The sequence below is a fragment of the Thermobia domestica genome, chromosome 7 (genome assembly GCF_964235325.1).
Source record: "Thermobia domestica chromosome 7, izTheDome1.hap1.1, whole genome shotgun sequence".
NCBI classification, from domain to species: Eukaryota; Metazoa; Arthropoda; class Insecta; order Zygentoma; family Lepismatidae; genus Thermobia; species Thermobia domestica.
The window spans coordinates 223,592,339-223,610,466 of NC_137460.1; the positions used below are offsets into that span (position 1 = coordinate 223,592,339).

Genomic DNA, 18,128 nt, shown 5'->3' on the forward strand with positions numbered 1-18,128 from the left:
CATACACTCAATAATAAGAAATGTGCGGTTCTTTGCTAAAACTCACACCAACAAGCGAGTGTCACATCAAATTTCTTCTCATGTATCTGGAACAACTTTACATAAAATACTTCCCAAACAGTTCTTGAATTTCCGCAACTATTATTCAGACATGATTTCATATAATTTATCTTAGTTTACACCCAGTACGTTGCTTATATCTCAATATATAACTATGTGACTGACTTCCTCCCATCACATATTATTTACCTTAGTTCTTTAGTTATGAAAATAAATTTTTCAACGTCAATACTATGGTTGGAATATAATAATTTAAAATTTGAGCGAATATGTATGAAAATTAACTTAATCGCACGAATATATATATATTGTCGGCGTTCAGGCAGAAGTTACTAACTCCAAAAACATACGAACGGAGTTAGGTACTTCTTGCAGTACGATAACGATACACAAGGTGAAACACACGACGTTCAAACATTATCAGGCTAGATGTAGCAGATGGCATTGTTATGCTAAGAACAACCACGCTTAGCAGCACAATTTCACCTGCTACATCTAGTCTCACAATGTTAGAATGTCGTATATTTCACCTTGTATATCGTTACCGTACTGGAAGAAGTACCCAACTCCATTCGTACGTTTTTGGAGTTAGTGATTCTACCCGGACGCTAACGATATATATAAAATTGAATATATTATCAAAGTTCGCTTATTCGTGATTTGATTTTTCTCACTTTTTGTGATATTTTTTATAGCAAAAACTTTTCAGAACATGACCATTCGCATCATGTCTTGATGTTGTTAACAGTAACGAAACCATCTTTTATATTCTACTTGAAACAATTTCAGTTACGACCACTGTTAATGTCATTATTATATGAACATGGTAATTTATCGTCTGTAGAGTATGCAACTTGCACATATATCCTATATAATTATTATTACTATTATTGAAACTTCAGTAAAATAATATTCTTTATATTTAAGATTATATATAATTATACACATAAATTTCACAATATATATATCACTTTCAAATGATTACTTCTTAATTCTAAACAAAAGGTACATACTATACGTATACTTATTCAGTAAATTTACAATAAAACAGCAGTAATCAAGAACTAAATAAAGATTTCTAGATGTCCGAGGTCACCATTACTTAGATCGCTCTCTGATGGTAATTGAAAATGAATGCCAACGGACAGGGAAAAATAACATTTGAAGACCTTACCTTTAAAGGTTTATTCCACCAATGTATGTCATCCATTTTAAGGTTCAACATTTCCAAGAGCTTTTCACCCCACTGCTGTTTAAGAAACTCTTCAAAATAGTTTGGAACTTCAGTATTATCAGGGTCTGTCCACGAAGCAGGTGGCTTCCATTCAAATTCGTGATTCTCAACTGGGTAAGCATCAAGCCATAGTTTCAATGTATTGCATAACGAGCCACCAAACCTCATGTAAATTGGAAGAAGATCACACATCTAGAAACGAAATATGTATATATTAATATTAAAACTTGTTCTTACCCCATGCTTAACCACTAAATGTGGGATACTTAATTCATTAAACTAAACTAGTATGGTCGTAAATAATGTGCTGGTACTTAATCTTATCTAAGTATCCAAAGAATCATATGGATTACCCAAGTTATTAAATGACTTGAAAGACACAGGAGAATCACGAAGTACGGAGAATTTAACTGTACAATTCACTGTTCCACGTGTGTAATTATGATTTTTGTATGGTGTAGGTCGAGGTGTAATAGGTTTAACAGCCATTAGAGTGCGAGGCACTTTTCCGTTGATTACGCCAGTCGAGACATGACGCAGCAACTGGAATATAACACAAAAACAGAGGTACATAATGTCATTTGATTCCTGTGTCCCACGGAGAAGAAACATAGATATTCATCAAAAACTGGTAGAAGTTTATGGAAAAAAACGTGACTGCTTATAAGCAAGTGTACGTGTGGTGTAATAACGCGTTTACCAGCGGCAGAACTGATGTGTCGGATGAGCAAAGAAATGGAGGACTATCGACAGCAACAAATGAAAGGTCTGTTTGTCACGTAGATACGATTCGTGAGGACAGAAGTCAGGTAACTTGCAGATCTACTTAACATTTCGTATAGTTCTGTGAGCAGTATTGTGCATGTCCAACTCGGCTTATAGTAAAGAGGCTACCGTTACCTGGCTCCACAAGTTTGGAACAAAATGAAATGAAATGAAATGAAATCTTTAACTTTTACGTCCCACGGTTATGCCGGCTAGGCTATGAAAGGAAGTGGGAGAATCCTGAGAAAACTCATGCACACGATGTTTGTCCACCACAAAGTTCACTTGGAGCGAGCTGGGATCGAACCAAGGACCCCATGCACCAGAGCTACCGCTAAGCCACCGCGGTCCCTTACACGGGTGTAAGTTTGGAACAAGATTTTTTTTTTTCAACCAGGATGGACGATTTGATCTCACACTGGAATAAATATTTGGATCCCAGGGGCGAATATGTGCTACTATATGCTTAACATACTACTGTTTCATATTTGACGTTCTTTACGCTCAGGGATTAATACAATATTGACCTTTCTTTTTTGATTCTTCCTTGTATAAGCAGGGACATAAGCAATTACAGACGATATAAAACGAATTTAAATACCTAGGTTCCCTTCAGAGTAAAGATGAAGTCTGGATGTGGAAACAGAGCACAGAACTAACGTGGGATGGATGAACTGGAAGGTGATCTCAGGTATTCTCCGTGACATAAGGATAAGGTCAAAGTGAAAAGAAGAGGCTGTAAAGGTCGTAGTGAAACGTGCCATCTTATCGTACTGTACGAAGCAAAAACTTGGGGAATCAAGAAGGCGAAAAAGAAACTAGATGTGGTCTAAATGAAAATGCTCAGATGGATGTGTAGTGTTAGCAGATGTAATAAGATCAAAAACGAAAGAATAAGATGCAGCGTTAAAGAAAGTGAGACGTCGCAAAAAGTCCAAGAGAGAAGATTACAGTGATGTGATCGTGTTATGAGAAGAAATGATGATTATGTCAGCAAGAGTGAGGAAGATGGAAGTAGAACGCAAAAAAGGAAGACCAAACAGAAAATGAATAGAATTGCACGACCATGAACTTAGAAGAAAAGGAGTTAATAGAGAACGATATTTGAGAAAGAGCAAGATGAAAGAGAACAATAAAAAATATAGACCCCACGTTAAGTGGGAAAAAACGGAGTAAAACAAGAAACAATTTTAGGAAAGATCAAAAAAAAAAAAAAAAAAAAATGCAACAAAAGATTACGATCTTGGCCAATAATTAATTTTTGGATCAGGGGCCACAAAATGTTTGAACGGCCCCTAAATCGAGTTTTCTCACTTTTCATGGAATAAGCACATCATACTGAGTTAAGTGATAGTTTGACTTTGGCTACACTATATGTAGTTCTCCAGATATAAGGTGCACAAGAAAGTGTTTGATTGAAATATATTGGATCTTTTGATCCAAAAAGGACAAAATGAAAGATAAGAAAAGAAATCACTGCACAGGTCTTAGCAAACGTATGTCTGAAAACCAACAACCACACGGAATGCGCCGAAGCTTTTAACAAATTGAAGTTACAAACTGAAACAAAATGCTTTGGAAGTTCATTTAATTTGAATTAAACAGGCGCTCAAGGTGATGGCGTACAGAACCCGTAGTAAGAAATCGTCAGAGAAGAGAAATAGTCTAGGTGAGGAAGGGGAAGGAGTTACCGAAGAATGATTGTCATAAAGAACTGAAGGATAATTAACCGTAGAATTCAACCTGTATCTGGAACTACCTGTTGCCACATTTACATTCGGACATGACCTACATAACTCGAACATTCACCGTTGAGCTATAATTTCAAGACCTTCTTATCTCCATCAGCGCGGTAGTGAAAAAGATTACGCCAGAAAATACATTACATGTACCGTCGATGATTGGAAGAATAACATAATCTGATGAGTTACCTTCCTTCTTGTTTCGAGCAACAGAGACCGGATTGATATACAAGAGGTCGCGAGACGCCCGAAGAGGTATATACTCTGGATTGTCTACTTTCAACCGTTAAATATAACGGCGGCTCTGTGCTGCTGTGGGTCGGTGAATTGCATTCCCTTGGTCCTATTAGTGCTCTCAAACGCGAAATAACTAACAGTATGTGGAATTATAGATTGCCAGGTGCATCCTATGGTTCTTGGCAATTATGCACTCTTTCATGATAACAATACGCCAACATGCAAACTAGACCCCTTTAGGTGTGGTTTGACGAATATCAAAATAAATTTCAACGCCTTCCCTCGCCCGCTCAATTCCCCAAATTGTACATTATTGAACATCTATGATTAGTTCTGGGGTAAACACAACTGAGTGTAGCACTGAATAAAAAATGGTTTACTAGTCATCGAATTATATGCCCCAATTCTGCGACTAAGTTGCATTTTGTTAATGTGTTCCCATTAGTTTGCCAACTACATATGAAAGGAAAATCTGACTAAGTAGGTGCAGTGCAATCAATTACATTACTGTTTCATGCCTTTCAAGGATATGGCAATCGTATGAAGTACTACGAGCAAGCACTGAGCATAGGACAATAAAACGTTGACTGGCATTGTATAGAAGTGAAAGAAAGTATTCTTTAGAGTGAGAGAGAGAGAGAGAGAGAGAGAGAGAGACGTCCAACACTACCTGGAAGATATTTAGACACATTTCGAAAGCTCTCATTCAGATATATTTGCCTCCACAATTACAGCTGATCGAGTGTATATCAAATTTATTTCACGAAAAAAACAGAATAAGATATTTATTAAGCTTTTCACATCTCAAAACAATTATTTTGGAACATCTACTGCTTAATTTCCATACAAGAATAAAGGATATTGTGTAATGTTTACTTCATAGAGAGAGCAATATATCATTCTCATTCTCTAACCCTACAATGAAAGAACTGCTTGTAAATGATTTGAATGACTCCACTGTGTAAAATATAAATATTTTCATACGTAAATTCAATATAAGTTGCAAGGGACAGGCAACACACTTTGTACAAATTCTTTCGCTTGTTTTCCTCTTTTCTTAAAGAATAAATTGAAGGTTTACTTCCTCTTCCTATCTGAAAGCACTAAGCTTAGAATCGAAAACATGATTGTTTTCCAGCGATCACTGCACTGCTTAAGACAGACATCTACCTGCAGAGCACAAGTGTAAATCGCAGGTCTTTCCATTGAGTTGAAACAACGTGAATAGTGTTGGACGTAATTCTGCTCTTACGTACGACTTGAGCGAAAGAATAACAGCACTATTAGTAGCCGAAACATATATACACTTACTGTCATCAATGTCTCCTTGGAATGGGGATCACCAAACAGGGTGCGGAATGCTGACCGCGTTCCAGGAGCGAAAAATGGGTCATGGGCTGAAAGAAAAACGGAATAATCAGTCTTATAGAAATATACAGATATTGTTAAAACACTTTACTTTTTTTTTTTTGTTTTGTTTTTGGTGACAGTGGCAATTTCTAACTAAATTAATATGTACTTATTTATTATGCATTTACTTAATCAGTTCAATGCAGTTAAGATCATTATACAATAATAATATACATAAACCAACTGAAAGCATAAAGGATAACAAATTATAAAAATAACTAAAAATCTACTAATAATTGTTAGTAAATCAATAGTCCAAAATTCTGCATTGAACTGATGACTTCAGCAGCGCTTAATAATATCATATTTATCCTCCTCCTAGAAAACTAAGTCTAACAGTATTTATAACAATTGGACTACTGAAATATTCACCGTTAGGCTGTCCCAAAGTAGATCAATCAAATTTCACTGTATCATTTTCTCCATACATGCAATGAAGAAATGAATGAATACGTTGAAAAGAACGCAAAAATGCACCGCTCTAAATCTTAACTACGATTTTATTTATTTCCGTTCATTTCTGTTATAGAAGATCAGAAGGAAGCAAGAATAAGTGAAGGCGTAAGGCAAGGAGGTGGACTTTCACCTCCCCTCTTCAATGTCTATATACAAGAGGCTATGAAAGATTCTTTGATAAAAACGAGAAACGCGTGAAAGTAAATGGTCAGGTTTTTAGCACAATAAGGTTTGCTGATGATTGCACTGATAGCAGAAAAAGGAAAGGGCTTGCAGGAGGCACTTTCAAACTTGAACGACCAACTGGAAAAGAACATGCATAAGAAAAAAAATTATAAGGTGCACAAGAGCAGGACAGGAAGGGGCAAACGTATGGCTAGAGGCAGAGAAAATCGAAGACGTTACGACACTTCCCTATTTAGGAAGCCTAATATCCTCGGGAGGAAGAAGCGAGAAAGACGTAAGTTCCAGAATAGCGCAGACTAAACAAGCATTCAATAGGAAAAGTGGACTGCTAACATCAAGAAATGTGTTGTTGGACGTTCGGAAACAATTTAAGACTCTGGTATGAAGCGTGGCGCTTTACGGATCAGAGACATCGAGGAAAGTTGAAATAATTAAGCTGGAAGCATCTGAAATGAAGTGTTGGCGCAGAATGCTGCGCATATCATGGACCGAAAGGAAAAGGAATGAAAACGTACTAACGGAAGCTAATGAAGAAAGACAGATCATAAAGATAATAGGAAAAAGAAGAAACAGCACGCTTAGCCATCTTATTCGGCACTCCGATTGGATCACCGTGTTGACAGTGGGAAAGGCAGAAGGAAAACAAAGGAGAGAGTATCTAGATGCAGTTACGAACAAAAAACCTTATCAAAATATAAAACAGCTCTCCCACGGGAGAGCTGCTTTAGAATACCCGATTAGAAAAATGAAAAGTAACAGCCAACCATTGAATAATGTTAACTAGCTGCTTATATCTGCAGATGACCCAGACTGGATAGAGATGGCTACAGTTAGTTCAACTAAGGTCCCTAGCGGTGTGTCCACAAATCGGGCAGAAATTGGCTTCAGACAAGATAAAATAAATACTGAAAACAAGCGAGAAACAACCCAATGATAAAGTACTTACTTCTAGCCGAGTAAAATGTGCACGCTGATTGTGTTTTTAATGGACTATCTCGTATATACTCAATTAATGGCACAATAAATATTTGCTACTCAGTATAAACCCGTTTATAGTCATGTCAAGACTTATCTCTCCAATATCAGAAATCCATAAATACGTAATTTATCTTGTATTACATCGATACGAATGTACGATACCACCTAGCAAAGGCTTTCGGGAGCAAAGCTTCGGGAAAAAATATTTAAAAGAAAAATACGCTGATGTAGAAAACGTAATTTCCGTTTCAGGTTTGGGTAGCTGGATGTAAACAAAGTAGAGCTCGGCAGCTTATCCAAATGTAATATTTGTAATTTTTACATTGTTAATGATACGTTAAATTTACATTATTACATATATAAGAAAAAATAAATGATACGTTAAATTTACATTATTAATACAGCTGTCCAGGAATAACTGAGAAGTGTAAGTAAACTATTAAAATTACTAATACTAATATCAGAAATAATGTATGTTTTCTGCTATTAGTGCACAATATCCATGTTTGGCATTTGAATGTATTCATAATAGTTTACGAGAAACTTGTACATACAACTTCCTTCCATATTAAACCTACTCTCTTGTCTCTGAAACTAAACAACAATATGATAAAAATATATAACTTACTTTACTGTCACAGAAAGTTCTAATCTATAACACTGATAAACAGAATTTGACTTCAGCTTATTGATCTCACTAAGATTGTACAATATTAATGAATAGAAGGAAAATAAGGGATTTAGAATAATACTTGTATTCCATTATTTGTTGAAAAAATAAATTTAAAATAAAGCATACTGTGGGTTGCTCTAACAACACAATTAAAATATGTTTTATTTCAATCTGTTTTCATGAGTGTCTGAAATTATGTATTATACTTGATATTTTTTATTGATTGGATGTATAAACAAAAGTATTTCGTACGAAGTATTTATTGTTTGAATGTTCCGGCTACAAAAACACAAAGGGAAAGGCCCAGTATCTTTTAGGGAAAACGAACATAAAATATAAAAGAATACAGTAAAACGTTCTTCCTTTGTAGACACGACATTTAAGCCCAACACATAATTCACTGTCAAAATACTGAATATAAAATGTCTAAACATAAGAGATACCGGCACTAGTGTTCCATTTTCACACCAGACAAAAGACTGTCTCTTGGCGAGTTTACTTTCTCACAATATCAAAAAACGACAATACAGCATATTGCGCTTAAGCAAATTTATGGTGAAATTTATAATGTAGCAAACTAACTGTTTACATAATTAAAATAAGAATACATACAAAAGTAATACATATCTGTGACAGTATCTCTGAATTTATACCTGACGCTAAAGCATTTCGAAGAACGATGTCTGACTACACAGCACATATTCAATTAAGTAACGGGGGGGCGCGGTGGCTCAGTGGTAGAGCGTTAACCTCTGGTTATTAGGGTGCCGGGTTCGATCCCAGCCCCCGCCAAGTGAACTTTGTGGTGGACAAACACCGTGCTCGTGGGTTTTCTCGGGGTTCTCCCGTTTCCTCACACTTTCTTCATTCCACCATTTCACTCATCTCTCATAATCACCGTCTCCTTTAGCCTAACCGGCATAACCGTGGGACGTAAAACTCAAAGATTTCATTTCATTTTCAATTAAGTAACGCCAGACCATCCCATTATTTCCGGTATTTTAGGTTGAATTTTTATACCTCTAAATACATAATGATCTCCAATTGGGATAACATCGAAAATGCTATGCGGAACCATGTGAACCAAACGGGCTAACATTCGACTATACAGACCCGAGCAATAACAAAATTACGCTCTTTTTCTTCTCTTCTTTTTCTTTACAAATAGTTGTATCGTTTGTCCGAATAGTCACTACTTTGACGTGTGTAGGTCCAGCTCGATTCCTGATAACAACAGAATTTTGGTGCTGAAGCGATATCAATTAACTCGGAACATTTCACCTCAACAATGTACGTCCTAACAGTTGAAAGTTTTACTTACACTCCTTTCAATAATGTTGGAGAGTCCGAGATTCATTTCCTGTTATCTTGGGACGTTAAGCATTTTGGTTAGTCAGTGATCTAACCGTAAACAAAGCTGCTGACACAACTATAACCTAATACAAGGAGGCAATTGAAGAGTTACTACAATGAAGTAGTAGCGAAGTCCTGGCGTGAAGAATTAGCATGGAAAGAAGCGTTTTACTTTTGAACTATGGTGACTTCCTCGATATGGAATAGATAAGAAGACGAACTAAATCAGTCTCTAGGATATAATACTGAAAATATTTGCGAAATATGAAACATGATACAATGAAATGTTGATTGATTAATAATTATATGCCACTATTTAAATACAACAGAAACTACATATTGTTACCAATTTTTAAAGCACCATTATTATAACTTTTCACGCTGTCTTCGATATAGTAGAAATTTCTTCGAATCTTTAAAAGTAACATGTTGTATTTCACACTGCTACATGACACTTAAAAAACATACACGGAAAAACATGGAAATCATTTAGCTACACGTATGTTAACGTTATTATTGAAGTTGAGCGCGATAAACTACCTACATGAGTTCCGGTATTTGATACCTTAATTCTTACAGAACATGGTGAATAATAAATAAACAAACAAATATAAATTAATTATTTCCACGTTTAAATGCAATATACACAATGAAATACAACATAGTATACCTGTTTTACGTAATTGATAGTTAGTATGTATACCAAATACTTACCTAGAACCTACCTGATAAGCACATATTTAAACTTGATACAATTAAAAACAAACAAACAAGCGTACTTGCAGAATATCATACAATAACAATATCTATCATTAATATTTTAATAAATACCAATATACGAATTAAGCGATCCTTTTACTTCTAGACATCTAAACAGAAAACTAATTCACTATTTCTACAGTACAGTGAAAACCAAACAAAACTAATAATTTGAGAAACTTATGGTTCTTGTACGGACACAGTTCTAACACTATTGCATGAAGGCATTTAATCGGTAAATGTGCCGTAGAACACAACTGTATAAGTATTGCCTCCTGTAAACTACACGTAATTCATTCATATTGTACTTTTTCCACGTAAACTATGAGATGCTCGAATGAAATTGTTTTATTACAAAAGTAAAATACGTTCACGAAAAGAAACTGTAGGACTATTCCCGCTACAACGAAATTGATATCTCGGAGTATTTAAGAAGTAAATGAAGTGTAAACACGATATAGCCAGAAGTAAACTATATCGAAAACTGATAACACTACGCACTGTACATACAGCAGATTTTACGTGACGAGGTTCCAGTGTAACTTTGCTGATGAAAGAGACATCGGTAGATTTTACAGTCATACTTAACCGTTCTGTGGGATACAGTATGAATATACGGGTAAACATGGTTCCTTAGACAAAGCTGAAGAATGTCTAATTTCAAAAGAAGCGGTTTAATATAAAACCTTTGGAGCTTCCATTAATCTCATTTAAAGAATATTTCCAAAAAGTAATCTAGCGCGATCCAGAATCTCGCGGTACCATTCAGCTGAATATTATTGGACTGTGCTATTTTCAATTGCTTGAGTGCAATGTCTGTTGACTTTGTGGGTCGACATGAAGGACTTCTGATATCAAAGTCACGTCGAAGGTATGCATATTTGCACGAGGATAATTTTATAATCACAATAAATAAATGCCGCAGTTCAGGAATGGCATTTATATTAATTTTCCACGATTTTCGGTATATTTTACACTGCCGGCCATACTGTATTTCTCCATTAAAAAAAAAATCAATTTAAAGAACGTAATTTGATTGTTTCATAATACTACGCATTTTTAATAAGCGCGATAAACATTTCATATATATATGACCTCTGTCCATAAAGTTCGGTGAATGTGTCTAGATTTCGAATGAATTTGTTGTCTTTTCTGAAACAGGAGTTACTAACCTTCGAAGTAATCTCCGTTGATGGTAATGCACTTCTCGGAAGAGCTGTGCAAGTCTCGGTCTCATCTTTAGGGATGACCTTCAGCTGGGTCGTAACATTACACTGGATGTTCTAAATGTCTGAAAACCTCTAGCCCTTTAGGGTTGATTTCAGTTTGAAGAACAAGAAAAAGTCCGGGGAGTAGGGTGGGTGATTGAGTGGCACAACTCCCCTGCTGATCACGTAATGCTGTGTGGCCATGCATTGTTGAGGAGCAGGATTCAGTCGACTTGCTCGGCGTACTGGAGGCGGGGTACCCGCTTGATCCGTAGAATTTCAGGATTTCCACGTACGTAGCGGTATTTAACGTGGTGCCCTCAGGGATTAATTCTTTAGGATGAGACCTTCAGAGCCGAAGAACACCACTAGCATTGTCTTGATGCAGGATCTCTTACTTCGCATTTTCTTGCTTATTGGAAACCCTGGACCCCGCCACTCCATACTGTGTTGCTTGCCTTTGGGGACGTACCTCAGGCACAGGTTTTATCGCCAGTGACGGTGGTTTTCAAGAAATTTAGAACTCGATCCGCCAGGTCGATAAGGTCTCTACAGGTGTCAAGCTGAAGTTGTATTTGTTCCCACGTCAAAGTGTGGGGCACGAGTCAGGAGTAAAGCTTGTGTTTACCCACTATGAGCTGGACTACCTGACGACCAGTTCTCACTTCCTCTGCTATCATTCAAGGGATCACACGACAATCCTGGGTAAAAAAAAAAATTCCTTCACTTTCTGTGCGTTGCTCAGGATGTGCAGTTAGGGGCCGCCCAGTTTGGGAAGGAAGGGGGGGGGGTTCAACGGTGCCCCACCCTTCTCGGAAACTTTTAAACAACTCCTAAACACATTTCAAGGTGACAGCATGTTCTTCGTAAACTGTTGTCAGCATTTAATGAGGCTCTTTCGCTGACATTTCAAGTTCGAAACAGAACAGCATATTCGTTCGTTGCTTCATTTTCGTATCCATTTTTGGTTTAGATCACGCACAGTACACCTTCACTCTACACTGTGCTGTTTACACACAATAAGCACACTCCCAGTGCCGCCGCTCAGGAACTCGTTCAGTGCAGGATGCGACAGTGATGCACTCTTACGATCGTGAGCAGTATGACGTCATTCATATTTACAATGAGGTTGTAGTATATGAAGTGAAGAAAAATATCAACAAAAGGATTGTATCACAAATTACATGTTGTCAGCGACATATTAGGTACCCAAAGAAGTTATGTTGGATTTTTCATGTATTGGCACTCGTTTCGAGGTGAAAACATGTTGGTGAGTTCCTTTTGTAGCTTGCTAGTTCTTAGACCTAAGTAAGAATAGGTCAAACATGAGAACATTGATATAGAGCCAGTATGTTTTTCGAGTTTACACTTAAATCAAATACTAATGAAACGGTAAGAAAAATATAGCACGTATTTAATAGGATGCTCATGAGAGGACAGTTTAGTTGTGGTTTAACAAATTAATTAACGGTAATACTTTCGCGATGAACCACGTCGGGAAGTTCACAAGTCTTAAAACTTTTTTTCAAGTAAATATTTTTACCGACTTCACAGACGTAACCTACTTGTTGTATAATGTTACAAACAATAGAGACATACAGTGTATTCTGAAAGTGTTCCGAAACTGTGTAGTAATATATACAACCAGAATTACATGAAAGCCCGTACGGTTTCCTATAGGCATGTTACTTCCCGTAATTAACTCAGCATCTGCTGAGGTGTTTCATTCATTGTCTAGCTCCAAAGATTGCCATTAGATCTTAAAGAAAATCATACGAGACCACAAGGATAGTATAATCTTTCAAGAAAAATCGGAGCACCTTTATCGAAATTACGCACAAACACAGCCAGAACATGGAAGCAGCATTCAATTCCAGTGCAGAAACTTCACCGCTGCCCTAATGGTTAGTGTGTGTGGTTTGATGCATGTGGTCCTGGGATCGACTCCCGGTAAAAGAGCTTGGTTGGTTAGATTGGAGTTTAGTGTTCCTTTCAGCACCGAGACTATATGAGATGTGGACGTAAAGCTTAATGTGGGATCCAAATGAGCTTCCGCTAGGAACTGAACCCAGGATTCTCGCTCCCTAAGCGTGTATGCTAACCATATAGACATGAGGGAGTTTCCTGGTGGGAAAGCAATAGAACATGAACATATTACAGGGTTCGGATTCTAGGTGCATGCTTCATGTAGTCTCGTTGCTGAAAAGGGAGACTACACTTCAATAACTAAATAAAAAGAACCAGTTCAGAAACTATTCGCAAGCACCTCTATAAGCTTAAGTACACACATGTTTTGGCTAAGGCCCAGATAGAGATTCAAGCGAATGCCTGTATTTCTTTCAGGTCCCATCAGAAGAAGAATCTGCTTCTGAATGATAATTACAAATGCAATGAAAAGTGACTTTACTGAGACCACTAATGCAGCGTTATAATTGATTGATACTACATCCACTCCCAAACGAAAGAAACCAGTAGTCATCAAAAACGGATATGCTCTTGTCTTTCAGGACTGCTGTGGGAATCGTACAACCAGGCCAGATGATCAACCTAAGTGTGTATTCTCAACAGTGTGTGTGTATGTGTGTGCATGGAAAACTGAAAACCGTAAAACAATTGATGATTCGCAGAGGTGTTAATCTGCTTCAGGCCAACGTGAAGCTGTGTTGCTAAGATCACTTGTGACAACATTACGTAATGAATTCCCCATATTACCCGGACAGAGACCGGGATTAACACTTAAGCTGAGTAGGCTGGAGCCTGTTTGCATATTTTGCTCCCTCTTCCTCTCCTTACATATTACAGAATAAACTAATTTAGCGTATTAGAAGGTACTTATGCATTACAAATTACAACATGCTTTTCCTTTTCTGATTGAACATGTATAAACGTAGCTAAAGCGCAATGGTAAACCGCTCCTGCCCAGACACTGCTAGATTATCATTTGCTTTACACGTCAGATACGCAAGGACGACGTTCTGAATCCTACACGAGGCGACCCACATAGACTGGTTCAAGTTTCGCTGAATTCTATCACAGTGAGATCTATACTCTGCCAAACAGTTTGAGACAGGTGACTGTTGCCGATAGGGATTGTTTTCGTTTTTAAACGTAGCTTTTACTTCATTTTATCGCGTTTCCTTTACAGGAACATAATCTTGACATAACTTTTTTGGGAACCTAATAGTTTACAATGCTTCCTGTTCTCTACAACTGATTTACATATAGAAGTAGATTAAGAATAAACACATCCATTGCCATTAATCAAGAACCTAAAACAAAAACTTAACAGTATCTATCGAATTACTTATCCTTTAGCCACAAATTATAAATACATAGTTTGTAGCGTTTTTTATTATGATGATTATTATTATTTTGGTGTTTCATATCTCACCACACCATACAATTGTAAAACTGTAAATTTTTGATTGGTGATGTCTGCCATGGCTGTGTACAGATCATTCATCAAACTTGGAGAGTAGAAATTTTGAAGCTTTGCGCGTTTCCTTGAAAACCTTTTCCCATACCCACCTTTACTTTATTAGCGATGTATTATAATGATGGTCAGAATGTACTCCCTGCAGAGAGGAAAGGAAAGTGAATGAAATACATCTACATAGTTCATTTACATCTAAAAGCATGCACAAACCCAACTACAAATACTTTGCGGTGTGTGTAAATAACTGCAACATAAAAGTTGTTGCGTGACTTTTAACTGTACAAATATTAGTATATACAAAATTAATATACGAGCAGACAGACGACACACTATGAATAGTGGTGAGGTTTATTTTAAGTCTTACTGAGACACACAACTTATTGATCCCTCAACCGGACACTAATTATTTACCTATGAATTACAGTACTAAAAATGAAGTGAGTTTTAAATTTAGCTTCAACTTCATGTAGTCTTCCCCTCCCCCCTCCCCAAATATATATCATGGATTCAAGACCGAATATGATTTCAAGAGTCTGGATTTTACAATTTATCCTCCCATTGCTTATACATACGGTTATCAACATCTGGAACCTTTACCTATCTTAACAACTGTCTTTCTAAGATAACCTCCTCCCATTTTCTGAGATATATAAGTTGCAGTATTTAGATTTTATTTCATAATGTATCTGATGAAGGCAATGATTGATTGCCGAACTGTAACAGTATTATTTATTAAAAGAGATTTACTTTGGTCAGATTTTATTCTTTAATTAAGGAAAAGAAATTCCAAAGCTAGAATGAACGGTATTGATTGTATGTGACAGATTTTACTTTTCAGGAAGCTCCATTCGAGAGTCACCAAAGGATACGATCTTAATTATGTTTGATAAAGTGAGAAAATAAACTGATTTTATGTCACATCAATTCCTCTATAAGTCAAAGAGTAAAAAAATACACCAACATTCTACTCAGACGAAAACACTATCGCTTGATAACAGTCCATTCAAAAAGTCCATAGGATGATACAGAGATGGCGTTTCTAGACTTTTTTCCATACGATTTTTATTTAGTACTAACCTTCAAACGATACGTGTATACATTTGACAGTGATTCGTGAGTTATAGCTTTTTGTGTGAAGCAACTTGTGTTAGTGCAAAAACAATGGACAAACGTGAATTTCGAGTTTTAATAAAGCATTGCTTTTTGATGAAAAAAACTACAGTGGAAACCAAACAATGGCTTGATAAACATTATCCGAACTCTGCTCCATCGAGACAAATGGTTGAGAAGTGGATTGCTGAATTTAAACGTGGTCGTACCAGCACAAATGATGCAGAGCGTAGTGGACGCCCAAATGAGGCTGTTATTCCAGAAAACCTAAAAAAAAAATCCACAAATTGGTTATGAACGATCGCAAATTGAAGGTGCGCGAGCTAGCTGACATTGTAAAGATATCAGATGGTAGCGTTTTTACCATTTTACACGAACATTTGGGTATGTGAAAGCTCTGTGCAAAGTGGGTGCCGCGTGAGCTCACAGTCGACCAAAAACAACAACGAATCGATGTTTCAGAGGAGTGTTTGGCGCTGTTAAACCGCAATAAAAGGGAATTCTATCGTCGGTATGTGACAATGGATGAAACATGGCTTCACTATTACACACCAGAATCCAAAAGACAGTCAGCTGAGTGGACAGCAGTCGACAAACCGAATCCAAAGCGAGCAAAGACTCAACAGTCGGCCAGTAAGATGATGGCGTTTGTATTTTAGGATGCGAACGGAATAATATTCATCGACTATCTCCAAAAAGGAACCACCATCAACAGCGACTATTACTGTGTACTTTTGGATCGATTGAAGGCTGAAATCGCAAAGAAACGGCCACATTTGCAAAAGAAAAAGGTGTTGTTTCACCAAGACAATGCACCGTGTCACAGATCGATGAAAACGATGGCAAAATTGAATGAATTGGGCTTTGAATTGCTCACCTACCCACCATATTCTCCAGATTTAGCCCCCAGCGACTTTTTCCTGTTTTCAAATCTCAGAATGCTTGCTGGAAAGAAATTTAAGTCCAATGATGAAGTCATCGCTGAAACTGAGGCCTATTTTGACGAGAAAGAGAAATCGTACTATAAAAGTGGTATCGAAAAGTTGGAAAATCGCTATACTTGTTGTATCGCTCTCGAAGGCAACTATGTTGAATAATGAAATCGAGTTTTGTCAAAATTTTGTTTTTTTTTTTTCTTACTTATCTTACGGACTTATTGAATGACCTGTTAGATAGGAGTTCTAAACTTCAAGAGCAATAATGTTATCTTTCCAAAGACAACATGACACGTTGTAGAATCATAATTTCTTACATCCGTATAAATTAATGCTGGCAACCAGCAGCAGTGTTGCCACATTGGCCTACAAGTAGCAGATTAGGAGATTTTTAAAATGCCCTCGCTACTAAAATTTCAAATTAGGCGACACGTTACTTTTAATTATCTGAAGGCTACAATCTACTACTTTCTTAATTTCATACATGAAATCACAAATTATTTGTTTTATATAATACAATAAAAGTTTTGTCCGTTGAGTATTCTAGTCACAAAGAACAATAGCTTTACTAAAACTAACATGTTCGATATTAGTTCAATTTTTGTTACAATACGTTTGATCTCCAGAGCTGATACTACTAGACTTTTGTTGAATTTGTGCTGTTTCAGTTAATGCCTAGCCCTAATAATTGAATGGAGCTGTGTAAACGTGAAAACGCTAATTTAATTGTGTTACTGTATTGTCTATATTAAAATAATGACTAAGTGAAGTAAGTATAATGTTTTTCATGATATTCCAAAATTCATGGATCCCGAACAAAGAAAGATTGCCCATTTCATATTATCACCGTCTGTCCAGTTCATGATTAGTAGAATTGTTTAGTTACAAAATAATTCATTTTTACGTCTAGACTACAAATGGTTCAATGGAGTACAACCTCACTACTTTTTAATCTGAAGATATGGCAACACTGGCCACAAGAGGTCCCCATCGCTCAGTATTATCCGTCAGGCGTAGACGAGAGATCACACGAAGCGTGTTCCAGCTTACGTACACCTGTTGCATTGATTTGTGTCATTATCCGGTGTGGTTTAAGGATTCGACTATATAAAATGAAATGAAATAAAATCTTCGTCCTTCGTTTTACGTCCTACGGTTATGCCGGCTAGGCTAAAGGAGACGATGACGATGAGAAATGAATGAATAGTGGAATTAAGAAAGTGGAAGGAAAGGGGAGAACCCAAAGAAAACAAACGCACATGGGATTCGATTACATAATACAAATACGCAGAACAAATTTATATAAAGGAGAAAAGAAGTAGAGGAGCAAGTACTGCAAAATTTGAATACAGTACCAATCGGGTGTTTCTAATCTTATTACGTATGTTTAAGACAATTAATTACTTTCGTATGATTGTTACGACTGTAAATACTGAAGGAAAACTACACTTCAGACAGGAGTCTCAACGGCTCAAATCTATACCTCGGACCGATAAAGAGGTATTAGAAGAAATGTCGCTACAATTCCATTCAGAAAGTGAAAAAAGTGATGAAACGAATTTAAAGTCTTAACAGACTGTTGCCTG

The 18,128-nt window shown here is 36.7% G+C and overlaps 1 protein-coding gene across 3 annotated transcripts in view; it reads right to left on the reverse strand.

The window, feature by feature from the left end:
* Nucleotides 1-18,128, reverse strand: part of LOC145690714 (uncharacterized) — a 163,465-nt gene that overhangs the window by 114,905 nt on the left and 30,432 nt on the right. For all 3 annotated transcript variants that reach the window (XM_081765882.1, XM_081765883.1, XM_081765885.1), the window contains exons 5-6: nt 5,350-5,435; nt 1,235-1,486 (exon numbers count right to left, since the gene is read on the reverse strand). In XM_081765882.1, coding sequence (XP_081622008.1) covers nt 1,235-1,486; nt 5,350-5,435 — 338 coding nt within the window. The remainder of the gene's footprint in view (nt 1-1,234; nt 1,487-5,349; nt 5,436-18,128) is intronic.